Here is a 26,914-nt window from a genome sequence, read left to right on the forward strand (position 1 = left end):
AAATCTCTTTTCTTTATAAACTACTCAGCATCAGGTAGTTCTTTATAGCAATATGAAAAGGACTAATACACCTTTCCTATCTTGCCTTTTTAAAAGTCTCAAAAAAATCAAATTAGTCTTCAAGTTTAATAAGCTCCTGCAAGAAATAAAGTAATATCTTGTGAAAAAAGAAAAATTTGAGCACTCAATCAAATAAAACTCATAATATCCAGCATCTAGTCTATATTATTATATATGCCAAGAAGCAGGAAAATCACAATAACAAATAGCTAGGAGAAAAATTAATTAATAAAAACAGACCTATAAATTTCAGAGATGACAACAAAAGAGAAGGGCTTTAAAATATATATTATAAACATGCATAAGGATTTCAAGAAATACATGGATGCAAAGAGTATAAAAGTGAAAAATATAAAATATTAAAAAATATAAAATATAAAAAATATTAGAAAAGGAAAAGCAAATAGCTAAAGAATAGGAACAATTACAGAAAAAGAAAATGGGAAAAACCATGTGCTTTAATTAATAAGAAACTCAACTGAAATGGTTTAGACCATAAATGTTTATTAAAAGTCAGAGTTAAAACAAGTTTCAGGACCTAGCTTCGCATGGAATCAAGGATTAATTTTATTTCCATTTATTGCTATTTCTGCTTATTTGACTTTCTCTTAAACCTAATTCCTTTATAAACATACACATATGTCAGTAATAAAGCAGGCTACATGTATTCTTACTGATGTCTAATAAGAGATATAGAAGATCTACATTGAAATAAATGCAGTAGTATTAAGTTCTATTTGGTGTTTCTTGCTAGATTACCTTCCAACCTTCAACCAAGAAGATAGAATGTCTTAATTGATTTTTCCATACATTGTCCATCTCTGGAGCTGGAGAAAGTAGACAGGCTAGCATTGATAGAAGAAAGGCCTCACATTCCCATGAAAAGCATGCATGGAGAAAGGGTGGCTACTACAATAGATATGTGATTGTAGGGCAGAATGTGATATATAGAAATACTATATACTGAGTTGGAAAATAGGAATGTCTATGAAAATGCAATAATTTTTATCTTATCATAATGAAAATATTCCTTCCTCAAAAAAAACTTTCCTGTTTACACTCTAATGACTCATCTCTCGCCACTACTGCCAGCAACAACTCTCTAGCACATTAATTCTTCCAGTTAGCTTCTAACAACATACAAAAGGTTTTGATTAATTGTTTATGTGTTAATCTATGTCCTGTCCCATAAAAGTTTAACCTACAAGAGAGGAAGGATATTAGCTCTCTTACTCACCGCTATTATCTTGTATATATAAGATATTGTCTGTCTTACCACCATTTTCTTATATGCTTAAAACAATATCTGTCTCATTATAGATACTTTACAAATATATGCCAAATAAAATGATAAATCAATATATATAATACACATCTATGTACATATATACATTTATTTGTATTAATTAAAACTTTCGAGGCTCCATATGTACCAATCAGAGTACTGGTATTTCTACCTTTGTTATACCAAGTAATTCTTACAGGTCTGTGGGCCAGACAATATTACTACTACTTTCCTGAAAAGAAATATGAAGCACAGAGAAATTCTGTGGCATGTTCCTAGCTACACAGGGAGTAAACAACAAAGTTGGAAGAGCAAGATGAAAACCCAAGGTTGTCTGATTAGAAAGCCCACATTATTTACCACCATACTGTATTTTTGACATCAATACTTACTATCTTTCCATCATATTGCATCAGAAAAGGAAGTAAGCAGCACATGAAAGTTTTGCTTCTAATTGTATTGATTTTTGCTCTGCAATGAAAACAAATGTACTTAAAAATACCGTATGTTGCACACTTCCATATATGGCACAGGATACAAATTCAGTTAAGATATAAGTCTGCTCAGGAGAAGGTGGGAGAAGGGAAAGGAAGAAGAAGATATAGAAAATATAAGATGAATCTGATCCTTAATATGATTTTTACTCCATCTATGCTTTTACTCAAATGATAGCTTGTGCAGATGCAAGGACTGACTGTGCTATTTCAAGGTGCTGTCTATGGGGAGAGGAAGAGAAGGCCAAGCATCTCTACTTCCTGAAGGAAAAAGCACTTTGGTCCCCATAGGTGGGTGAAAAAAGAAGTTAAATAAATGAGAGGAATATTATACAGGGGAGCAGAAGTGTGTGTTTTGCATGGAGGCCTCATTTAACAATACCTTTTTTACTCTTCTGCTTCCAAATCTTACTTGCCAATGTAATGCCTTTATAGAAAGTTTTTATAATGAATGAAAAACTTTCAAGTGCTGTTGCCTCATTAAATGCATTATTTATTTATTTAACTTCTACTACTCTGATAAAGAGTCAGTGAAATGAGTTATTCAGTTCCAGGGGAAAAAATGAGAACATAATTTTGAATTTATTATCTCTCTCTTTACACACATACAGTTTATAATTGGATTACATATAATAATGATATCAATATGTCTATCAGTATCAGAGTTGGATTCTGGTATTTTCTCATGTGGGGTTCTTGTGTTACAGTCAGCATAGATTTTCTGGAGCATTTTTCTGTTGCTGTTTTGGTGGAATCAAACCTCATTAAGTGGAGCAGGAGATGCTGTTCCTGCCATGTGAGAATTTGGTGGCAGAATTAACACAACCTGTGAAATCAATCAGAATGCCATAGGTGAGTCACCCAAGTAACATCAGAGTGCCCCTTTCCTGCTCACATAAAGTCATCATCATTAGAGTTTACTCTTTTCTTTTCTGATTCATTCTCAAGATCAAGCATGTGGGGCTTCTCAGTCATTCTCTAGATCAGGCCAGATTTAGGACACAACATTCAGTGATAGCTCTTGACCTGAGTTGCTGATGACCACTGCCCTGGCCTTGCAAGTGGATCAATCTTATGTATGGATGGTGGTGCCCAATATGTTGAGTAAACCAAGGTGTTGTGAAAAATATGGGGCTCTTCTTCCAAACCAGGTTGTTCATGCTGATGACATCAACATACCCAAATCATGATTTGCTTGTTATGAATAAAGTATTTGCAAAAACCACGCTGGCTCAGAATAGCAGGGATCATCACAAAACTAAGAAAAGTTCTGGTTATTCTTCCACAAACTCAGTTTGACATAGGGTTGGCAGAAGAATCAGGAAGAGATAAAGAGCTAGTCATCATATGCCCCCAAACCACTGCTTTTCTGAATTCACACCAGGAGATCAGCAAACAACATTCCCCAGCTCCTATGCTAAGAGCTGAAGGGAATACAGGCTTAAATATTATGACATGAAAGTTACTAAGGAGTTTGCCTCCATGTCCAAATGTTTTACTCAATGAAAACAGAAAGCTTTACTGAAGGAAATTACACAATTATTGGTAATTGCTGAGAGTTTCTCAATCTTGGTACTAGAGTTAATGTGCTATATAGTCAATTTCTCTTCTGTGGGGAAGTGGGATGTGGTGTTGCCTGGGACTCTCAAAAGAAGACAGAGAGGTACAAAATGATGGAGAAGGGCAACAGAAGAGCCATCTCATCACACTATGATTATTTTATTATTTGGTCGGTTTTGTCTGCCTGTGGGCCTTTGGGTAATGAAGCTAACGGGAAGCTGTTGGGGTTTATTATCCATTTCCTCATTCTGAAACCCTGAACCCTTGGAGGACATCCCTCCCTATTCTTCCTAGATCCTCTTTCTTGGTCTCTTCTCTCCTTCCATTCCCCACTTTCCTCTCTCTGTGTGACATTCTTTGGGCTTAGCTGCCAGGAGCATCTAATGCAGATCTTGGGGTAAGAGAGTGAGCAGGTGTGCACAGACTGATAGAGAAGTCTGAGATCCTGACATTTCTTCCCTATTCCAGGAAAAGTTGTAATAGGATAATGGAATAAAATAAAATACTTTTTGGGGACCTTTTCATTGTGAATTATTCTTGTATTTGGATTCAGAGGTTATGCCCTTTAACGGAGAAAGGAAAGGGAAAAAGAGCTCCTATGTAGCTATTGTGGTAGGCGTAGTTCTAAGGTGACACTTACTGACCCCAGATGATTCCCTCCCCTCCAGTGTGAATGGAACCTGTGTGTAAGATGGGATACAAGGCCTGTGTGTAGGTACTGACTACCTGACTTTCAGTTTATCAAAGAAGGGATTAATCTGAATAGACCTCACCTGTTCATGTGAACCCTTTATGAAAGGATTAAAGCATTAGCAACTGAATTTCCTGTTGGTCTTAGAGAAAATGTACAGTGTCCTGAGTTCTCCAACTGAGAGGAAATTAATTCTGCCACATTAGCACGGAAGAGAATCAGAAGCTTCAGACAAGGCCACAGCCCCAGCCAATTTCCTGATAACAGCCTTGTAAGATCCTGAGTCGAGGAACCACTTCAGCTGGCCTAGACTCTTGACCCATGGAAACTGAGTGATAATGAATGTGTTCTGTGTTAAGACTCTAAGTTTGTGTAATTGATTATGCAGCAATAGAAAACTAATGCAGACATCTTCAAATGAAGGCCAATACTCACCCCACCAGGGCTACAACACATCACTTTACATCCAAAGGCAGAGAGGGACACAGCAATGCAGAATTCCAGCACACTTAAGAGGAGCACCAAGCCATCCATACCCTAGGAGAAAACTCATACCAAGGAAATGTGAGAAACGGAGATGACAAGTGAAAACATTTACCAGTAACCACAATGTCACGAGAGGGAAAGCACCAGCCGGGAGTCAGGAAACCTGCCTCCCAATCACAGCCATACCCTTGACCAGTTCTTGATCTGCTGAAGTAACCTCTCACTTTTTTCACTGACAAAATAATCACAGACATTTATTCCCTAGTTCAGTACTTCCCAGTTCTATTGTGGGCATGGAAGATGAAAGTGCTTTAAAAAGTCAGGAAAGCAGTATAAAGACAATTGTCATCCTAGTCCTACTGAGTACTAGAAGTTCATATCATTGACAACATATTTTGATTTCATATCTTAGTGCTTGTAAGCAGAGTAATGGTCCCCCAGGGAGGTCTGCTAATCCTAATCTAATCCTCAGGTTCTGGGGATTAGAATGCAGACCCCCCTGGGGGACCATTGTTCTTTCTGTATAGCAAAAAATCATTAAATTTGCAGATGAAAGTAAGATTGCTTATTAGCTGAGGTAAGAGAATTTTCCTTGATTATTCAGGTGGATTCAAAATAATGACAGAATCCCTATAAGTGGAAGCAAGAGGCAGAATAGAGTTCAAGAGAGATCTGAAGATGCTGCGTTGCTTGATTTGAAGGTAGAGGATGGGATGACAAACCAAGAAACATAGGCAGCCTACAGAAGCCAGAAAAGGCAATAAAACTTACCATAGCCTAATCTTCAGAGAGGAGTACAGCCTTGCCAATGCCCTGATTTTAGCCTGGTGAGACCTGTTTTGAACTTCTGACCTCCAGAAATATAACCAAACCGTGTTGTCTTGAGACACTAAATTCATAGTAATTTGTTATAGTAACAATAAGAAGCTAATACAACAGTGAACTCCAAGTAGGTCAGTCTTTATTCCATCTCCCGAGAGCACTGATTTAGGTCTAGTCCTCAGCTAAGAAACATGGTCAAAATTTGGAGAACATTGGGCAGTACACTGATTTCTATTAATTTTACCCTGCATTGACACAGGGATTATCTGGTTTAAATATTCTCTCTTTTTCTCTCCATGGTTAGGGATAGTCCCTCTGTTGTGGAAGAGTCAATAGACCAAGAGCTCAGGATATGAGTGATGCAGACTTAAGACCTTGAGAATATATGCATTCATTGCTTATTTATTTTCTGGTACCTTCAACAGACGTAGTGGCCTCTCGGTTTCAAACACTGTTGTAGGCACAGAAGATAGAGCAGCAAACAAAACAGACACTTCTCCTGTCTTCATAGATTTAACATCTAGAAGGGTAGACTAGAAGATGGCAAGCTTTCTATGAAGGCCAGATCATGTACATTTTAAGTTTTGCAGACTGGAAGGTCTCTCTCACACACATTCAAACCTGCTGTTATCACAAAAGCAGCACTGCACAGTATGTAAATAGATGGGCTTCTTTATATTTCAGTTAAACTTTATGAAACTTTATTTACAAAAACAGGTACAGGGTTGGGCCTCCAAAACAAGTCACATGTCATGTAGTCTCCTGTTTAAAATTTTTAAAAATAATTTCAAGATAGCAACAGCAGAGCATTAGATCAAGCACAGGGCTCTTATAACTGTGAAGTCCTGAGTAACTACGCAGGTCCCATGCCCAGGAAATCAGCCCTATGAAGCAGGCCAGTTCCAGATTTTGTCTCTATCATTGTGCCCTTAAAATCTACAAATGAAGAGATCTTCATAAACTAAAAGTAAAGTTATTCTTCAGGATAACAGTAGCAAATAAGAAGGGAATTAGAAACAAGAAGTTGTACAATCTAATCTTGCTTTTGCCAATTTCTGAGTGACCTTGGAAGAATTTGTCAAATTCTCTGAAGAAGATTTTTCTTATTTTGAGTGAGTGGCAAGAAATAAAACTGCTTACTATAAAGAACTTTAGGAATCTCAAGGGAAGTGAATTAGTTTAGCAAAGACACCTCAAGGGGTTATTTTGGTGTGACTATATAGCCCACAAAACTATGTAGAATTAGCTAGGAATGAAGTAAACAGAATGCAATTGATTCTGCCTAGTAAGTTAGGAACAATGTTGAATTTCCACGTTTACACGAGGGAAGGACACAGTGAGGAACAGAACTAAGCAGCAAAGCGAAAGGCTGAAAGTTCATATATAGGGAAAGTAACAGAAAATTTGCTGGTGTTGAAAATGACCAATAGGCTTTTCCTTCCTCCCTCTCTTTCTCCCTCCTTCCCTTCCTCCCTTTCTCCCTTCCTTCTTTCCTCCCTTCCTTCCTCCCTTTCTCCCTCTCTCTCTCTTCCTCTCTCTTTTTCTTTCTTTTGACAGAGTCTCTCTCTGTTGCCCAGGCTGGAGTGCAATGATGCGATCTGAGCTCACTGCAATCTCTGCCTCCCAGGTTCAAGCAATTCTCCTGCCTTAGCCTCCTGAGTGGCTGGGATTACAGGTGTGCACCACCACACCCAGCTAATTTTTGTGTTTTTAATGGAGACAGGTTTTAGCATGTTGACCAGGATGGTCTTGAACGCCTGACATCGGGCGGTCTGCCCGCCTTGGCCTCCCAAAGTGCTGGGATTACAGGCATGAGTCACTACACCTGGCAACACCTTTTAATAATAAAGATTTATTTGTGCATTTTAGTCTGCTGTGATGTGCTGCAAGAACTCTTCCTCCTCACATCTACCCAATGGCCTAAAATGTCAGGAAGTTTTACTACCTAGAAAATATTGTGTAAGTGGTATTTTCAGAATAAAGCAATTAGGATAGCATTGAGATAAGAACAATTGGTACAAAAAATAGTAAAATTCAGAATGAAGGTTGAGAATGTTCCAGGAGCTAGATGTTGAGGATAAAAATGGTTAACCTTGCAAGAACACCCAAAGATATTGAAAAGGGTACTGAGTTACTCACCACTTGTAAAATACCGTTCAAGACAATTTTGCTTCATTATTAGAGAATAGGGACTGATATCTGGGCCCCATTTTTAGTGAGGATAATAGTACATACTGAATCAATGTTTTAAAATTTAAATTGAAAAATTTATATAAAATACCCAGCACAGTAACTATTAATGAGTAGGTATTCTGTAACTGTAAGCTTTCTTCCCATTGTGCCTCATTATATATAGAAGAAGAACAAAGACAAAGATGAGACACCTACCTAACTCCTAATTAAAAGATTATTCTATTTCTCAATCACTCCAACTTCCCAATGTCATTTAGCAGTTAGGGATTAATTATTGTTGTTGCCAGAGCCAGCACTCCCCAAACTTGCTCCTACGATGATATCCTGTGAAAAGAGGCAGCACTAACCATCAAAATGGACACAGTCCCGTGACAATCATTTGACTCTTCATAGAAGTCACAGTAAGGGCGACGGAATGAATAAATATCCAAGCTAAATGCCTTGATTAAGATCCCTGATGCAGCCAATACAGAGCTGGTGATATTCATTCCTAGACTACCTCGGACCTAGAAAGGAATGAAAATCAATTAAACAACCAACAGCATCCTCAGATATATCTACATGAATCACTTTACACCCACCATTTATTTCTTACTGCCGTCTATCTTTATCTTGATTGTTTCAATAGTCTTCTAACTTATCTCCTTAGAGTGGTTTCAACTCTAATCTCTTGCCAAAAAAATAAATACGATCCTATTATTCCCCAGCTTAAATTCTTCAGATGATTCCTATGGGTACATGAGATGACCTCCAGATCTCTTCAGCAGTGTTTCCAATGTCTTATGCACATTAGCGGGACTGCCCTGTCTGTGTCCTTCCCTGCCATTCCTTGCGTCTGATGCCTGATTTCTTATCATTTTTCTAAATGCTGTTTGCCTGTCATGCCTCTCTATCTTTTGTATATTATCTCTCTCAGCAGTGTATTGTTTTCTGTACATTCTCTTCTCACGGGTAAATGTTAGGAGGCTTTCGATAAGAGCTAAAATTGCACAGCAAAGTGTGAGGAGCCTAGTGTGGCTGCAGCTGGAGGAGACACGAGGCCAGATTTGGAAAGCCCATATTTATCATGCTCCAGAGTTTGGTATTTATCTTTTGAACAAACAAAACTCAAATGTGAACTTGAACTAGAAAAAACATTTATTGAGATATGGACTTTTGCATTTTATTGGCTTTATGAAAGGTATCTTGGCATGAGAGTTACATTTTAAATTTGCTTATTCTTATGTAATAACCTTATTGTGAATTTCTTTTATTGAAAACTCAAATACAGTTGGAATCTACATTTTAATCAATCAGTCAGTAAATATTATGCCACATCAATGCTTGGTGTCACTGCCATGGGCCGACTCTCATGCTGCAGGGTTTTGTTGAGTAGTCCCACTTGATAGTTCTTCTCAATAATTCTCTATATCTGAAAACAGATTCCCTCAGCAAGGGCAAGATTCCCTTCCTTGCCAAAATATCCAGTCTTATGGCAGTAATTATATTACTAGCCTGATTGCAATTTTTGAAAGATAGATGCTAGCAGGTAAAATGCACAATCGCTTCTGGTTTTTTACAAAGAAACAAAACCTGTTTTATACCCTAGCAGAATACATTTTTTATTAATCTTTCTTTTTTTTGATACCAAAAAAAGAAAATATTACTCACCAGGCCTTTTGTAGTTCTAATTCCTGCTGCAACTGACAAGGATCCTGAAATAATAAACTAGGAACGAGAGAAAAACTGAAGGTAAAAAACTTAAAACAAGTGTTGGAACTCATAACTTACTTTGAAATTAGATAGATAGGTTAAATCAGACCAATATTCTTCGAAAAAAACACAAAAATTTGCATATTATTTTCTCTTTTCCCGGAAAGAACAGGGAAATTATATCAGATAAATCCATGGGAGAATATATCAAGCTTTTCAAATAACACCTAACTGAAATATTAAAACTGTTTGAGGACACTAAAAGATAGTTTCCAAACTCCTGATACAAAGTAATTCTTACATGGTACCAAAAGTGATGATGATATTTAAATAAAAAGTACTCCAAAATTATTCTTATTTAGAATATTTTTTAAAGTTATAAGTAAAACAGTAGCAAAAAAAAGTGTAAATTCACAATTAGATGATGACTAGAATACACTAGTTCATTTAATTCCAGCAGTAGGGCAATTATTTTTCATTTAACTAAAACAGCTAGTCAAGTTGGTTGGCCTCTCTACCTTAAAATATTCAATTCTTTTTTATTTGCTTTTCAAATTTGATTTCTGATGATTCAAAAATTATATCTTAATATAAAAAATATTAAACTAACAAAAAAGCTCAATACATTATTTAACTAACTTCCAAATACCCAGACATAGTGATGATTCATGTTATCTAAATCACTACTAGAATAAAAACACTAGAGGGAATCACCCATCATATCATATAAAATACATCATGAATATTTGGGATGCTCCTTCAACTCTACAAACATTTTTAATATTGAAATATTCTAATTTATGCAATTAATGAATTTAAGAAAAAATTACATGCTAATTGCTATTCATGTTTGCAGTGTTGATAGGATAGGACATTTAATACAATTCAACATTATTAGCAACTTCAACATTACTGGTAAAATATAAAGAATTATACTTTCTGTAACATAATAGAAATCTGTTTCAATCTAAAAGTCTTTATTGTGTTCAATGATAAGAGAAAAGTAGGATCATTTCATTAAAGTCAAAATCAAGATAAAGATAAAGATTATTATATAATAAATACTATTCTGGGTAAATTAACCAAAATCATTATATAAGAAAAATAGTTGAAACAAATGGTTAAAACTATTCTTATTAAAGTATGAACAATATATATTGCAAACATCCAAAAATATGAACTAAAAAGTACCATAAACTATTTTAAAAATTCAGTAAGTCACCTTAGAAAAACATTTTATACAGAAATTATTTATACATATTCTAAATGTATATTTATGTTTGTGTATTTGAGAATAAGATTAAATAAGAGGACTTCATTTACCACAGGAAAAAATACGTATATAGTATCTCAGAGGAAAAAAATTAACAAGGAATGTGCAACATACAGGAATAGAACTGAATAGGACTGAAGAGCCCAAAAACAAGAGAAAGTTGTGACTGGTTCTTGGTATTGATACTTATACTGTATTAGGGAGAAAAAGGAGGCACTTTACAGATAAGTTTTGGAAAGAAAGGTTGAAACAATAATGGAAGGTGGCCGCAGAAAAGGTTTAAATTAAGTAAAGCCTCATTTCATGCAATGCCTACAAGAGTCTGCGTGATGTCTCAGTGGAAAATGGCTCCTGCAGTTCCTGGTAATCTACTGAACATGTATGGAAGATTTGCACCACATAAGCTGGTTTTCAATGTAATCTTGGAAATGGAATAAAAGGAGAAAACTAGGTGGTTAGATGCATGCAATTCTGAAAATACACTGACACTATTTGAACCTTCATTTCTGTGCCAAATAGTTGTGATCTTGGGCAAGTTACTTAACCTCTCTTTATCCATAAAATGATGATAATGAACAATCAGAAGTTCGTGGTAATGGTTTGAAATGAAATCGTACATATAAAGCACTTAGTAGAGTGCCACATGATAGTAAGAGTTTAATAAGAGCTATTATTGGCATTAGTAATTTGGGATATATAAAGTATTGAGCAACTTTCCTGAAGTACCTGTTCTTCCAATCTCGCACTTCTGATGCAAACAGGTGAAAGGGAGCAAAAAGAAAGCTCTAATATAAAACTCTAAAATATCTCATTCTCACTTTCAGAAATAAATGGAAACCCTGTAATGCTAAAATAGATTCCCTGATTCTAACACAAATCCAACTTATAAATTTTATTTTTCTCTCATCAGTGGATAAAACTTGGTATTTTATTCTGAATTTTACTCTCAATTTGCATAAAAACTGTCTTGTGTTTTCTCTTGTAAGAAGGTTTTAACATTTAAATTCCAATTCTAATTTTAATTTAATATTAATAGTTTTAATTAATTTAATATTAATTATAATAATTCTAGTCATTTTATTGAACTTGTGAAACAAAATGTATCAAATACAACTTCATTTTCTAAGGTAACAATTTCCTGAGTTTCAATAGTCAATAGACTAGATGTTAAAAACTGCTTGTGTACCAGCCATATCTCCTCTTTTTCCTGCTCACCGAACCATCATTTTGTTCAGTTTCTCATGTGCTAAAAGGTAGGGTAGACTCCTCTCAGCTACAGAGGAGCTTGATTAGTCCAAGCCAATAATGGCAAGTTCGTTCTTTTTACTGATATTTGATTTGGGAATATGTTTATAAAATATTTACCAAAAGTGGGATGTGTCAACCATCTCCCTCTGATATGGTCTGCTAGTGGGTCCTGTATAAGATCTTTGTGCCACTGAATGAAGCTGTCCTAGAAATGACAAGCCACTAATCTTGTTGTGAAATAATCTGTGCTTTCAATGTTTAAGCCATTCTGGTTTGGGTCTTTGGCAATGTGCTGCTGTAATATATCTAACTGACATATATAAATATTTAATCTTCCCAGTTTTAATATAATACTATATTATTATTACCACTTTAAATATGATAAAATTGAATAAAAAATGGTTAGACACCACTCTCAAATTTACAGAATTACAAGATACAGTTAGACTAGGATTCCAAAGATCAGGGTATTGACAAATACTTTATGTTATCTTCAATTATATCAAAATATACTCTACTTACCATCACTGACCCCCAAATTGTGTACCCAATATACACAGTAATAGGGCGAGGTCCATAAGTGTTAAATGCAGTACACATCATTGTTATTCCCATGCTAAGGTTCATCAGAGCAATCAGAATCTGCACAACCTAGAAATGATGAAGAAAGTAAAAACTGATTATCCACCACAAAATTGGTGCTTCCACCACCAGAGGTAATATCAATATTACCTCTCAGGATGTCTACCATTACCAATAATTTCAAGGTTAAGAGAGTATGCCAGAACCAGCCCAGAGGTGCTTTTCTGATACCTATGGTGCTGCTTCTACCACAGCTCGCTCAGAGAAGTGGCCTAGGAATCAGAAAGCAGTTATTGTGGCAAGGGGAAGTAACCTGAAGAAAGGAGAGTATATACAGGGGAAGAAAAAAAGAAGAGCAAATATATTTTCTTAAGGTCTAGGGTATGAGGACATGAGAACGAGTACACAGGGAACTAAAAATAGCAGAGGAAGAGTCCCGTTATCCCACGGCATTCAAAAGGTTCAAAAACACTTAAACAACATATCACAATTTGTGGAATGTAGTGAAAGCAATGCTTAGAGGAAAATTTATAGCATTGAATGAATATATTAGAAAATAATGTTCTAAAATCAATCACCTGAGAGTCTACCTTAAGAAACTAGGAAGAGAAGAGCAAATTAAACTCCAAATAGGCAGAAGAAAAACTATAATAGAAATTAGAGCAGAAATCATGAAATTGAATGAATAGACAAAATCAATAAAATCCAAAGCAGTTTTTAGAAATATATGTATAAATAAAATAAAGCCTCTAGCCACGCTAAGAAAAAGAGAGAGGACACAAATTACTAATATAAATGAAAGAAGGAACATCACTACAATTCCCATAGAAATTAAAAGGAAAATAAAATGATGCTATGAACAATTCTATGCCCACAGTTTGATGGCCTTGATAAAATGGATAACTCCGTAAAGACAGTTTGTCAAAACTCACACAAGAAGAAATAGACACTCTGAATATGCCTATAATTATTAAAGAAATTGAATCAATAATTAATAAATTTCCAAAACAGAAAGCATCAGACCTAGAAGGGCTCAGTGGTGAATTCTACCAAACACTTAAGAAAGAAATTATGCCAATTATTAACAGAAAATAGAAACAGAGGAAATACCCCTAACATTCTATGGAGTTAGCACAATCATCTACCAAAAACCATGAAAAAACAAACAAGAAAAGAAAACTATAGATCAACATCTCTGATGAACAAAGGTGCAAAAATCATCTACAAATATTTGCAAATGAAATCTAACAATGTATTTAAAAAATTATGTACCATGACTACATGGGATTTATCCCAGGTATGCAAAACTGACTAGACATTAAAAAATTGATTAATGCAATTCATGAAATCAACAGGCTAAAGAAGAAAAATCAAATGATTATTTTAACAGATGCAGAAAAAATATTGAACAAAATCCAATGACTGTTTATTATAAAAACTCTTGAAAAACTATTATAGAGGAGAACTTCTTCTGGTTGATAAAGAATATTTATTAAAAACCTACAGCTAACTTCATACTTAGTGGAGAAACCTGGAACTAACCAACAATTATATTAGGTTCATAGGATACAAGGTTAATACACGAGTCAATTACTTTATTATGTACTTATAATCAATAAGTAAAATTTAGAATTAAAAACATAATACCATTTAAATTAGCACCCCTAAAAGTGAAATATTTAGGTATTGGTATTTGGTATTTGTTAGGTATAAATCTAAAAAAAATGTACAAAATCTATAAGAAACTACTAGCTTTGATAAAATAAATTAAACAACTAAATAAAGAGAGAGATATTCCATGTCCATGGATAGGAAGACAAAACATTGTCAAGATGTCAGTTCTTCCCAACTTAATTAGTAGATTTAATGCAATCTCCATTAAAATCTCAGCAAGTTATTTTGTGTATATTGATAAACAGACTCAAAAATTTATAGGGAAAGGGAAAAGACTTAGAATAGAAAACACAATATTGAAGAAGAATAAGAAGGAGTTGTAGGACCAACACTATCCAATTTTAGGACATACTATAAAGTAATAGTAATCAGGACTGTGTGGTATTAGCAAAGAAATAGACAAACAGATCAATGGAATAGAATAGAAAGCCTAGAGATAGTCACACAAATATAGTCAAGTGATCTTTGGTAGTGAACTAAGGTAATACAATAAGAAAAAAAAGACAGTCTTTTTTAAAAATAGCACTAGGCCAGGTGCGTTAACGCATGCCTGTAATCCCAGCACTTTGGGAGGCCGAGGCGGGTGGATCACAAGGTGAGGAGTTCACAACCAGCCTTACTAACGTGGTGAAACCCGTCTATACTAAATACAAATTTAAAAAAATAGCTTGGCATGGTAACACAAATAACTTGGCATGGTGACACATATCTGTATTCTGAGCTACTTGGGAGATTGAGACAAAAGAATCACTTGTACCTGAGAGGTGGAGGTTGCAGTGAGCTGAGATCAGGCCATTGCACTTTAGCCAGGGCAACAAGAGTGAGACTCTATCTCAAAAAAAAAGAAGTACTTAAAAACTTGATATCCATAAGTAAAAATAAAACTTAGACACATACCTCATATCCTTCACAAAAATTAACTCAGTATGAATCACAGACACAAATGTTAAACTAAAAGCTATAAAACTCCTAACAGGTAACATAGGCCAAAATCTAGATGATCTTGGGTTTGGTGATGAATTTGTCAATATAATACCAAAGGCACAACCCATGAATTACAGAATTAATCATCTTAATTTTCATAAAATTAAAAAATTCTGCTCTGCAGAAGAGATCGTCAAGAGATGAAAAGACAAACCACAGACTGGGAGAAGATATCAAAGGATCATTATCCAAAATACACAAAAAACTTAAAACTCAACAGTAAGAGCATAAACGTCCTCTTTTAAAACTGTGCCAAAGAATTTAAGAAAACATCTTACAAAAGAAGATATAGAGATGGTAAAGAAATGCATGAAAAGATGCTCCACATCTTGTGTCTCAAGAGAAATGCAAATTAAAATGATGAGAGTCCACTAGTACCTGTTAGAATGGTAAAAATCTAGAACACTGACACTACGAATTGCCAGAGATTACGTAAAACAGCAGGAACTGATTCACTGTTGGTTGAAATTCTTCAAAATGACAAAGTCACATGGAAGACAATATGGTGGTTTCTTGCAAAACTAAACATACTCTTACCTACAATATAACAATCATACTTACCCAAATGAGTTGAAAACTTATGTCCACACGTAATGTGCACATGGATATTTATAGCAACTTACTCATAATTGCCAAAGTTTGGAAGCCATCAAGATGTCCTTCGGTAGGTGAATGCATAAACTGTGGTATATCTAGACAATGGAATATTATTCAGTACTAAAAATAAATGAGCTACAAGCCATAAGAAAACATGGAGGAAATTTAAATGCATGTTATTAGGTGATGGAACACAATCTAAAAAAACCTACCTATTGTACAATTCCAACTGTATGACTTTCTGGAAAAGGCAAACAAACTATGAAGACAATAAAAGATTAGAGGTTGCCAGGGATTGGTGGGAGGAAAGGATGAATAGGCAGGGCACAGAGAGTGTTTAGGGCAGTGAAACTACTTTGTATGATACTATAAAGGTGGATATATATCACTATACCCTTGTTAAAACCCATAGAACACACAACACAGAGAATGAACCCCATTGTGATTCATGTACTTTGAGGAATGATGTGTCAGTGCAGGTTCATCACTTGGGACAAAGGTACCACTCCGGTGGGGAGGTTGATAATTAAAAAGCTATGTATGTGTGAGGGCAAGGGGCAGATGGGATACACCTGTACTTTGCTCTCAATTTTTCTTTAAGGCTAAAATTGCTCTAAAACATAGAGTATATTTGAAAATAATTATTCATACATTAAAAAATAAACCTAGTATGTGCCAACATAAGTAACATATTTTATGAAAAATAACTATATCCCCCCCAAAAAATAAATAATATGAAAAAAGGATCCAAAATATTTACAATGATATTTTCCCAGTGGTTTGAAGATTGGGCTAGTGATAAACCTATATTTAATATCCTTTCACGTGCCCTATTCTGCCATTTTTTAAATCCTTTATTTCTTTTAGGCATGTTCAACTGAGATTCCAGATAGAAATGCTCAGAAAATAGATTTTTTCATTCTCTGAGCAGTAGGCAGGCTAAGAAAAGGTGCCAGAAAGAAACAGTAGCAATATGTATCTGTTTCAGCTATCAGGAAGGCCTGTGACGAGAGCTCAGTTTCAGCTATCAGGAAGGCCTGTGACGAGAGCTCAGTTTCAGCTATCAGGAAGGCCTGTGACGAGAGCTCAGTTTCAGCTATCAGGAAGGCCTGTGACGAGAGCTCAGTTTCAGCTATCAGGAAGGCCTGTGAAGGGAGTGTCAGCTAGGAGGGCCTAGGTGGCCTTTTCTTTTGCTGCTCTTCCATGCTGAGTTTAAATACAATTATCATGGATGACCCACAACCCTGGAATAGATCTGAAGCCAATATATTTCAAATATAACTCAAGGGAAGCATGTTGTGATAGAATATAGTTTTTCAGATGAAGGGCCTGAAAAGTAAATACTGATGTTTGGAGGGCTGGCTGTTGTATTCTGAGGCTGGTAGGATGGTGTATTTGGCATTAGGTCTTATGAAATATGAGTTTACAACACTAGTGGTCTTCTCCTAGATTTGCAAGTGACTTACCCCAAGGACTTTGGGTTCCCCCTTCAAAAACTTCTCTTGCAACCCTTTCCACAGATATGAATGTAAGACAGCCACATTTCCCAGCTGGGGCACACCAGGGCCAGCCTCTGGCATGGCCTGTTCCATTCCTTGCATGGTTGTCATGGCAGCAGAAAAGGTGCTACGATAAGAAAGAAATGTGATTTAGGATGAGGTCCTGGAAATGACAAAGGAAGGACATGACACTTTGGGGCAGGTTCCTCCCTAAGGACAAAATCGGGTCTACATTCCCCTCCTATATCATAATAGCTGTTAGAGCCTGGGAAGTGGACTAGGCAACACAGTAAGAGTCGGGGGAGAGAGGGAGAAGCTGCATGTCCTATGATATCAAGGTGTTAGAAAGTCCTGAAGAGGGGGACATGTTGACAGAAGTGAGGTAAACATGTTGGACCTTCAAAATTAAAGAAATTTCTTTAAGTTCAAATTCCAAATCTGTTCAGATTTTATTTCTGTCCCTCTTACTGCCTAGTCCCTTGGTTATAGTCACTTCCCCATGAAGGATTGCTTTTATAATAGTAATAAGCTACACAAAATCATCTGTCTTCCAATTTATTGTATAGTATTGTATGGTTCCCCCTTCTCTAATCAGAGTACAATTAAATTCACAGGGCTGAAAATATTATTGAAGTGTTTCATGACTCACTTCCATAAATTCTTAGGGAAATGAAGCTTGCTAATGTCCTTCAAGTAATAGTTAATTTTGATACTATTTATGCTCCACTGAAACCCTATGAAAGTCTCACGTTTGGAGATGTCTGCCCTCTTATTGGTAACATAAACGAAAAAAAAAAGTGTTATTGTACTTCAAATTTTCTATGTTGAGAAAAAATTAAGATTTATTTGAAAGAAATTATCATCCTGTATTTTTTTGATACATCAATGGAAATAAATTATTAGCTATCTAACAATAAAACTGATTAAAGTCAGAAGGAAGAGGGTGAATTTCAGAGAAAGATAGAAAAGTTAAAATGAGACAACAGATGCTGGAGAGGATGTGGAGAAAAAGGAACACTTTTACACTGTTGGTGGGAGTGTAAATGAGTTCAACCATTATGGAAGACAGTGTGGCGATTCCTCAAGGATCTAGAAATAGAAATTCCATTTGACCCAGCAATCCCATTACTGAGTATATACCCAAAGGATCATAAATCATTGTATTATAAAGACACATACACACGAATGTTCATTGCAGCACAGTTTACAATAGCAAAGACCTGGAACCTACCCAAATGCCCATCGATGATAGACTGGACAAAAAAAAATGTGGCACATATATACCATGGAATATTATGCAGCCATCAAAAACGATGAATTCGCGTCCTTTGTAGGGACATGGATGAACCTAGAAACCATCATTCTCAGCAAACTCACACAAGAACAGAAAACCAAACACTGCATGTTTTCACTCATAGGCGGGTGATGAATAATGAGAACACTTGGGCACAGGGAAGGGAACAATGCTCACAGGGCTAGGTGGAGGCGGGGAGGGGATGGGAGAGGAGGGACAGTGTTGGGGGAGGATGGGGATGAATAACACTGGGAGAAATGCCTGACGTAGGCGACGGGGGTGGGGGAGGATGCAGGACGTGCACATGTACCCTAGAGCCCAAATGCAATAATAAAAAAAAAGACAAATATAGTAAATAAAAAATGTAAATATGACTGAAGTAGTTAAGGAATTAAGTATAAGAATGTAACCAAAAAGTTTATGTTAACACTTTTAGAAAAGTTCAGAAAACAACTTGGACAAACAGAATTGAACTCCATTTTGTTATGAAAGTGGGAAACAACTAACATTTCTATAACTCAGGCAAAATGAGTGTTAAAAAGAAAGATTACATGAGGATAAATTTGGGGGGAAGTGTAGAGAGAGTATGAAAGAAACAGGACACCATGGCCAGAGATTTCAGAGTATACTTATCAAAGATGAGGGGCTCCCTGAGGTATACAACATAAATTATTGTCTATAATCCTGAGAATTAAATACATAAGTTGATAACTATCACTTCCCTGGAAAAGTATAGTTCTGAGAATCATCAAAGTCAGCAGTAAAGGAGAAATTACACTGAAAAGCCACATGTTTAGAAAGCAATCAGTCTCCAAATAAGTCTTACACTGGATTCTATAAAGTAGATATTCTTGATACAACACTCCAAGAAGTCCCACAGATTAGGAGCATCTGTGTGTATATATCTATAGAATATGTAAAGAGTACGGATAACTTATTCAAATAAAAATGAAATCACAAAAATGAAAAGTCAAAGATAAAGTGCAGAAAGTGACACAACATATTTGCAACATGGTCTCAAACAAATTTCAAATATAATATAATGTTGACCAAAAAAAAAATGGCCAATGTATTAAATAACAAGGATTAGCTATAAATAGAGTTAGTCAACTGGAAGAAAAATTTCAAGAAATCACCAAGAGTTCTATAGAGAAAAAGAAAATGGTCATAATAGAAGAGAGTTGAAAATATTAGAAGTGTAGAATTAAAAGGTCTAGAATATGTCTGATTAGAATTCTAGAGAACATCACCAAGATGGCCAACTAGAAGTTACTGACCCTCATCACCATCAACGCGCACGTGCGCATGCACGCGCGCGCACACACACACACACACATACACACCAAAAAATGAATAAACTATATTCCAACCAAAATAACTGAAGAAGAGCACCGGAAAACAGCAAAGGAGTAGCAGAAATCTTGTGGAGCACTGAAACCCAGGATGGCTGCATGAAGAAGGAGAGAAAGCATGTTTCTTACACCACCCCTACCCCCAATTAGAGCCAGCTCTGGTTCAGCAGGTCCTTCTTCCTGCAGGGAACAGGTAAGTGAGAGGACCCAGCAGCTCCCATCACCACCATGGACACCTGCAGTCTTACTACTGGAGACACTCAGAGTATTCACAGGCTCTGAGCTCTGCTGACAGAGCTACCTGAAGTCCACATGTCTGTCCTATCACAGAGGAGGTGCTGACACTGTGCCCTGACCTCCATACTCCTGAGCTGCTACTGTGCTGCCCCTTCTTGGAACTGGATCACTGCTAGAGTGCATTCTGCTTCAGGAGTAGCCACTGCACTCCTCCATCTCTGAGGCTTAACCACCACTATAACACGCATACCTGGTAGCCATGCCTGAGTCAAACTGCTGCCATCTACTCTCTACCTTCTGAGGTCAGGCTGCCATGGAACTGCTTCATGCCCCCATCTTAGTCGCTGGTGCACCCTGGCCCTCCAAACTCAAGCTGATACTGTGTACCACTCTCTGGGGACACATAGCTTTGATTGAGCTGTCACCCAAGCATCCAGGCAAAATAGCTGCAGTGCCCTCACCTCCGTGGAACTAACTAGTCCCTTGGAGTCCAAGCTTCTGAGAAACCCTGGCTCCCCGGGGTGGGGGTCATTTCTAAGAAACCTGATGACCAAGCCACAGACAGACCTAGTCATTCCTCAGGCCTTGCTGTTGCTACATTCAACCTTACAGAGCCTGGGATATTGCCATGCCCTCCTATCCCAGGGTCTAGAGTTACCACTCTGTGGCACTCCATCCCCCAGAGTTGGAATTGCTGCTGTGTCCGATTGGCTCTGGAACCCAAATTTCAACTGTAATTTGCTCCCCAGAGCTGAAGCCTCCAAAGCACACCTCTTTCCCTGGAGCCATGCTGATGTTGTACACTGACCCCAGAATCAGTAACTATTCCATCCCTTCCCTATGGGCTTGAGTTACTGAGGTATGCCTCAGAGTCACAGCCTCATCGTTGTGGGTAATCTGCATTCAGCCATGTCTCGGTGAGTAAACCTGTGCCACAGTAGTTTTACAAGATCCTGAGCCTAGGACCCCAGCTCCAGAGCCACTATAATATTTGTGCCTAAAAAGTACAAGCTGTCAACCTCGATGGCAACCATGTGGTGTTAACTCTACAGGCTCACAGACTGCAAGAGCTACAGGGGCATGGCTTTCCCCACCTAGTTTCAAAGGATGTCAAAATAGCTCTGGGAGTGGAGCCATTTCAAAAAGCCTCTATCAGAGCAATGCTGAGTGGGAATATGGGGTCAGAGCCAACACAGAGAGTCCCAGTTAGGGATATGCCTAGTGAAGCCGTGGGAGTGAGGCTACCTTTGAGATCTCAGAACTACAGGACCACTAGCACACAACTCCAACCTAACAGAGCTGAAGCACAGACTGAGTCCAGCAGAGATATGGGTGTAGGGCTCTCTGAGGGTCCCCAATCAGTGTCCCCAGGATTCAGGACATGGAGTCAAAGGAAATTATTCTCCAGATTTAAAGCTTAATGCTGTTTTCTCGGCTGGGTTTTGGACTCACTTGAAACCAGTTAGGCCTTTTTCTTGCCTAGTTCTTTCTTTTGAACTGAGAGAGTCTATTCTGTACCTGTCCCACCATTATATTTTGAAAATAAATCATTTGTTTTGATTTCACAGTCTCACAACTGGAAACATTTGCCTCCAGATAAATCATACCTCAAGTTTCATCCATATCTGCTTCTGATGTGACTCTAGACTTAGAATGTTAGAGTTGATGCTGGAATGGGTAAAAATTTTGAGGCTATTGAGATAGAATTATTGTATTTTATATGTGAGAAGAAGTTGAGTTTGGGAGGGTTGTGGATGAAATGCTATGGTTTCAATGTCCCCTCTAAAACTCATGTGGAAACCGAATTGCCATTGTAACAGTATTAAGAGGTGGGACCTTCAAGAGGTAATTACATCAGGAGACCTCTACCCGCATGAATGGATGAATGTCCTCATCATTGGACATGGTTAGTTATCACAGGAGTGGACTTCTGATAAAATGATACATTTGGTCACATCTCTCTCTCTGCTTTGTGCCCTCACTTCCACCTTCCTTCATGGGATTACCCTCACCAGAGGTTCACACTATGCATTGCCTTAGACTTCCCAGCCTCTAGAACTATAAGTCAAATAAAATTTTAAAATAAGTTTCCCAGTCTTCAATGGTCTTTTACAGTAGCAGGAAAAAAATATCAAAAATTTAGGGACTGCTTGTAAGGTTCTGAAATAATTTCCACATACTATTCTTGCACCACCTTACTTTTTTGAAAGAGAACTTTTGAGGAATACTGGATATCTTCTATTTAGATCTTCTAATGTTTGAAATAAAAATCACCTCTTCTCCCTTCTGGGACAGTTGGTAAATTGTCAATTTATGGGCTTTATTATAATGACATTAAGCCCAGAGGGGGACAATTCTCCCAAGTTTAACAAAATGTGAGAGTATGAATTAAATTTAAGACCAAACATAAGTCCTGCTATTTTATTTTATCCCTTTGCTCCATATCTAAATTTTGTGTTCTGCTCAGGGGTTGCTAAAGTGTGCAAGTATGTCTGAATATATCTACTCAATAGCATGTAAATGTTACCCACCTCATAAACTCCATTATCATTGGAACAGAGACTGCAAGAGGAAGAGGAGGTCCTCTTGCCCCACCTCTGCATAGTTTTGTATCTAACTTATTCCATGAGAGCAAAAAAAGAGGACAATCCTGACTCTTCTGACCAATCTTTGAGACAAACTGCAAAAAAGAGGAAGAGCCAACCTCTGACAACACGGTATCATGAATAACATGCTCTCACCAATTATATAGACCCCTCTCCTCTGCTTTTCCACTTCTCCCAAGACCGGAGCAGGTTGAAGCAGGGGCATGCTAGAAATAAGTCCTCTCCAGCATTTCATTGAGTGGCAGGAAGTGTTAGAGGAAGTTTATGTTTTATACTTCAAGCCAAAAATGAGTAAGTGATAGTAGGAACACCAATAAAAGTATTTAATATGTACTTAGCATTTATTAAATAATATGTACTGGTTTAAATGTTTTATGTATGTTATTTCATCATTAATTTCCCCTAAGAGATATACTCTATTATTCACAGGACAGAATTACAGAAATAGAAGATTAAGTAACTTGAATAAAGAGTGGCAGAGCCAAAATTTAAATCCAGGTGATGGAATTCCAGAACTCCTTTGCTTAAGAGGATCCACTACACTAGTCTGGTGAACAGAAGATCTCTTTTGTTTGCACAAAAATTTGTACAGTGAATTTTCTTAGTGGTATCATCTATAACAGCCAAAAGGTGAAAACCACCCAATTTGGAATAAGTTAGATACAAGACTATGCAGAGGTGGGCCAAGAGGCCCTCCTTTTCCTCTTTCAGTCTCTGTTCCAATAATAATGGAATTTGTGAGGTGGGTACATTTACATGCTATAGAGTAGGTATATTTAGACCTATATGTACACCTTAGCATCCCCTGGGCAGAACACAAAATTTAGATTTGGAGTAAATGACTAAAATAAAATAGGTCTTATTTTTTGTCTTACATTTAATCCACATCCTCAAATTTTATTACACTTGGGGGAATTGTCCCTCTCTGGGCTAACTTAAAATCATTATAATAAAGCCCATAAATTGACAATTTACCTACTTGTTCCAGAAGAGAGAAGAGGTAATTTTTATTTCAAGCTTAGAAGACCTCAATAGAAGATATCCAGTCTTCCTCAAAATTTCTCTTTCAAAAAAATAAGGTGGTGCAAGGAATAGTAAGTGGAGTTGATTTCAGAGCCCTACAAGTAGTCCCTAATCAAGAGTGGCAAGAGTTAAATGTAACAGGAACCCTAAGAGGCGTATGGGACTGCAAATGTCCTTTTTTGGTGGAAGGCCCAGAAATTAACTTCATTGTCCATGTTAAAGATCTGGAAGCTTAAAGTTGGGCATTGTGGCTCACTTTGAGAGGCCAAGGTGGGAGGATCTCTGGAGCCCAGAAGTTCAAGATCAGACTGCAGAACATGGCAAAACCCCATCTTTACACAAAATACAAAAAGAGCTGGGTGTGATCATGGGCACCTGTAATCCCAGCCACTCAGGAGGCTGAGGTGGAGGCTGCAGTAAGCCATGATGGCACCTGTATACTCCAGCCTGGGCAACACAGTGAGACTCTGTTTCAAAATATCTGGTAGTTTGTCATTGATGCCTTCTATTGTCTACCCTCTATGCTCAATCAATCTCATTCTAATCCTACAGAACCATTTTTAAATTTATTTCTGTGTATTTCTCTCTGTGTATTTCTCCCATCTTCTCAAGGCAAGCCATTATCCTATATTTGTCAGAAGTATTCGTTATAGCCTCTGAATGCTCCCTGTGTCCATTTGTGGCTTTCGGTAGTCAATCCACCACTGACTTTGTAACCAGAATGATCAAATACAAAAACAATCGGGTCACCCTGCCCTTTAAAAGCCTTGCTTTGCATTTCATCACCCTTAGCATAAAGTTAAAATTTTTAACGTTGATAAAAACTCTGCTACTTCAGCACAAATCTATTGTCATAGACTTAACTCGAATGTCTCTCCTTTTCATTTTTAAAGTCCCAAGTATATCTGACTTATTTAAGTTGTTCCAAAGAGGTTATTTTATTTCTATATTGAGACATTTGCATATATTGAACCCATTTGCAGGAATGTTCCACCCCTCCCCGTGGCCACCTTGTAAGAACAAAAACAAACCCACCACATCATCTAATCTTCTCATACACTAACATCATTGCATGGTCTCTGTCTTCTCTCAGACACTATTCTCCCCCTTCCCCACCATTGCCCACACGTGGATTAATCAACCTATGATGGTAACTAAGGGTTTAAGCAATCTATGTTATTTCCCTTTTACATCACAGAAGTCAAAGTTATTTGGAAAGTAACTAAAGATGATTCTTCTTCGTCCATCTAAATGTGTACTTTATTCTTCTTTAATGTAAAGGAACCTCTGTCTCAATCTCTTAGACACAACTTCAGACTGAGAATTTAGGAAATGTTGGTTCTGTCTTATCAAATACACTGGTGGTTCTCCCTCTCTGTTTAGTGTCTCTCTGTTAAGACTGTAAGCTTCCCGAGGGCAGAGCCATTATATCAAAATAAAACTAACAACTGACTCTTAAGCTTTTCCATGATTCTTTGGTGACACAGGTCAGGTTCTGATCATTCAAGGCTGGTGCCTTTTCATTCTAAGAAACTCTGGTCATAAACTCATATAACTGCTTCCTATTTTTACACCACAGAAATTCAAATCCATATGTTAGTTATTTATAGCAGATAAAGTCCCCAAGGACAAAAACATGTGTTAACCATCCAGGGCTTGACATCTGTCTATTCAAAAAACTGTTTTAAACTGCTGAGAATATTGGATACATATGAGGGACATTTCTTCTGGGTATGAGAAGAATCTAAACCTTGGTTTTGTCACACCACCTGTATGCGTCAGGCTCTTGACAATAACAATGTCTTCCCCCCACCCCCACTGGATAAAGAGGTGGGGGGAAGACATTCCCTCTTCTATTAGCTCCAATCTCCTTGTGGATCAGCAGCACCACCAGTCTCTTGTTTTCTCATTTTTATGTCACCACCCTCCTCATGGGTCACAATTGCAAAAAGAGAACATGAGGAGAGTGGAACAAATGGCCTCTTTCTTTTTTTTTTTTTTATCTAGGCAAAGTTATTAAATAGACTAGAAACTCAAAATGAGGCCTGAACCTGGATGGTTTTTGGGAGGATGATGGGGATGCAGAAATGCCGGCACAGAGAGGGAAAAGGCCTGGACTAGGAAACAAGAATGCCGGGTTTTTTGCTCCCAGCACTTTTATTAACTTGTATGATTCTGGGTCCATTATTTCCCTTTTCTGGGTTTCATTTACTTCATCTGGGGAAAGATTACAATGGCTATGACTACATGCAAGCTTGTTTCTTATCCCAAGAATGCTAAAAGTCTGCAAGGTGTTTTTCATTAGCAAATTTTCTCATGAGCAGCGTCAGTTTACTGCCTGGGTGCCCCATGAATAGTGCCAAAGACCACTGGAGAACTAGATAAAGCCACAGCCCAATGTACAAGGCTGGTGACCCTGCCAGTGCCCTGCTCCATGTACACCAAATTCTGCATGTGATAGATATTTTCTTAAATCTTAAATTATAAAAATAACCAGTCAGGGACAGAATAAAGACAGTGGAAGAAGGACATTAACAGTAGATGAGGTAATTAATCAAAAGTTTAAAATACTGCTTTCTGTGTTTTGATATTCTGAGGACTTGGGGAACAAAAGTCACTAAAACAACCTTATCCAGCCTCCAACTTCAGTGTTTAGGACACTTTTCTAACTCCCATAGACTGTAGCAAGGACTGTTCCTCATCCCCCCACCAAATGCACATTTAAAGGTGCACCCAGCCCACCCCAATCCTGAATACCAGCTTCCGTCATGGGAAGTGGACTCATTTTTTTCTCACTCTGCTCCCAAAAATCCTAAACCCAGGAAATAAACCATCAGCCCAAAAGTCTAGGAAGACAAGTCCCTGGACCTACCTTTCTTCAGGCCTGCAATATTCACCGTAGGTCTGATGCGTGCAGTGCTCTGGGCAAGTTCCACAGAGTTCTTTGGTCTAGACCCAGTGAACTTCCCCCACTCCACACCTCACTCAGTTTAAATCTGCATTCCTCTTCTAGCAGATGTTTGGAAACTTAAAGGCTGTGTTGAGAATTTTTGAGAAGCACAGCTAGTTCCTCTTTTATATCGGAAGCATTAACTGATTTTGTGTTCCCAATATGGGTGTGGATGTCTATTTTGAAATTTGCTGAAAAAGCAGTGACTGCCTGATATAGTCTTTCCTATGAAAATAATAGTGCTAATTACTGTGGATATCAGTGGTGGAGGATCTACTGTATGCCAGCCTCTGCTCAAAGGTCATTATATAC

General features: G+C 37.3%; 1 protein-coding gene across 1 annotated transcript; it reads right to left on the bottom strand.

Annotated features, from left to right (window-relative positions):
• Positions 1 to 1,789: 1,789 nt before the first annotated feature.
• On the bottom strand, positions 1,790 to 26,709 carry LOC110569523 (membrane-spanning 4-domains subfamily A member 4A). Its single transcript, XM_064364854.1, has 7 exons — positions 26,525 to 26,709; positions 17,108 to 17,267; positions 12,327 to 12,455; positions 9,242 to 9,298; positions 7,939 to 8,097; positions 4,526 to 4,627; positions 1,790 to 2,665 (listed from the first exon to the last, which is right to left on the bottom strand). Exons 2-7 carry the CDS (start codon positions 17,249 to 17,251, stop codon positions 2,594 to 2,596), a joined length of 663 nt encoding a protein of 220 aa, XP_064220924.1. The 5' UTR covers positions 17,252 to 17,267; positions 26,525 to 26,709; the 3' UTR covers positions 1,790 to 2,593.
• Positions 26,710 to 26,914: the final 205 nt, after the last annotated feature.

Source organism: Aotus nancymaae, unplaced genomic scaffold, assembly GCF_030222135.1.
Source record: "Aotus nancymaae isolate 86718 unplaced genomic scaffold, 86718_ANA_hifiasm-v0.15.2.pri h1tg000059l, whole genome shotgun sequence".
In the NCBI taxonomy this organism is placed as follows: Eukaryota; Metazoa; Chordata; class Mammalia; order Primates; family Aotidae; genus Aotus; species Aotus nancymaae.

Bases quoted from the DNA above. Each gene is read 5' to 3' on its own strand.
- LOC110569523 (XM_064364854.1), bottom strand. From the start codon at position 17,251: ATGACAACCATGCAAGGAATGGAACAGGCCATGCCAGAGGCTGGCCCT. The intron at 9,299-12,326 runs GTAAGTAGAGTA...TCTCGTTCCTAG, and splicing joins CAATTTGGGGGTCAGTGATG to TTTATTATTTCAGGATCCTT. The intron at 8,098-9,241 runs GTGAGTAATATT...ATTCCTTTCTAG, and splicing joins TTAGAACTACAAAAGGCCTG to GTCCGAGGTAGTCTAGGAAT.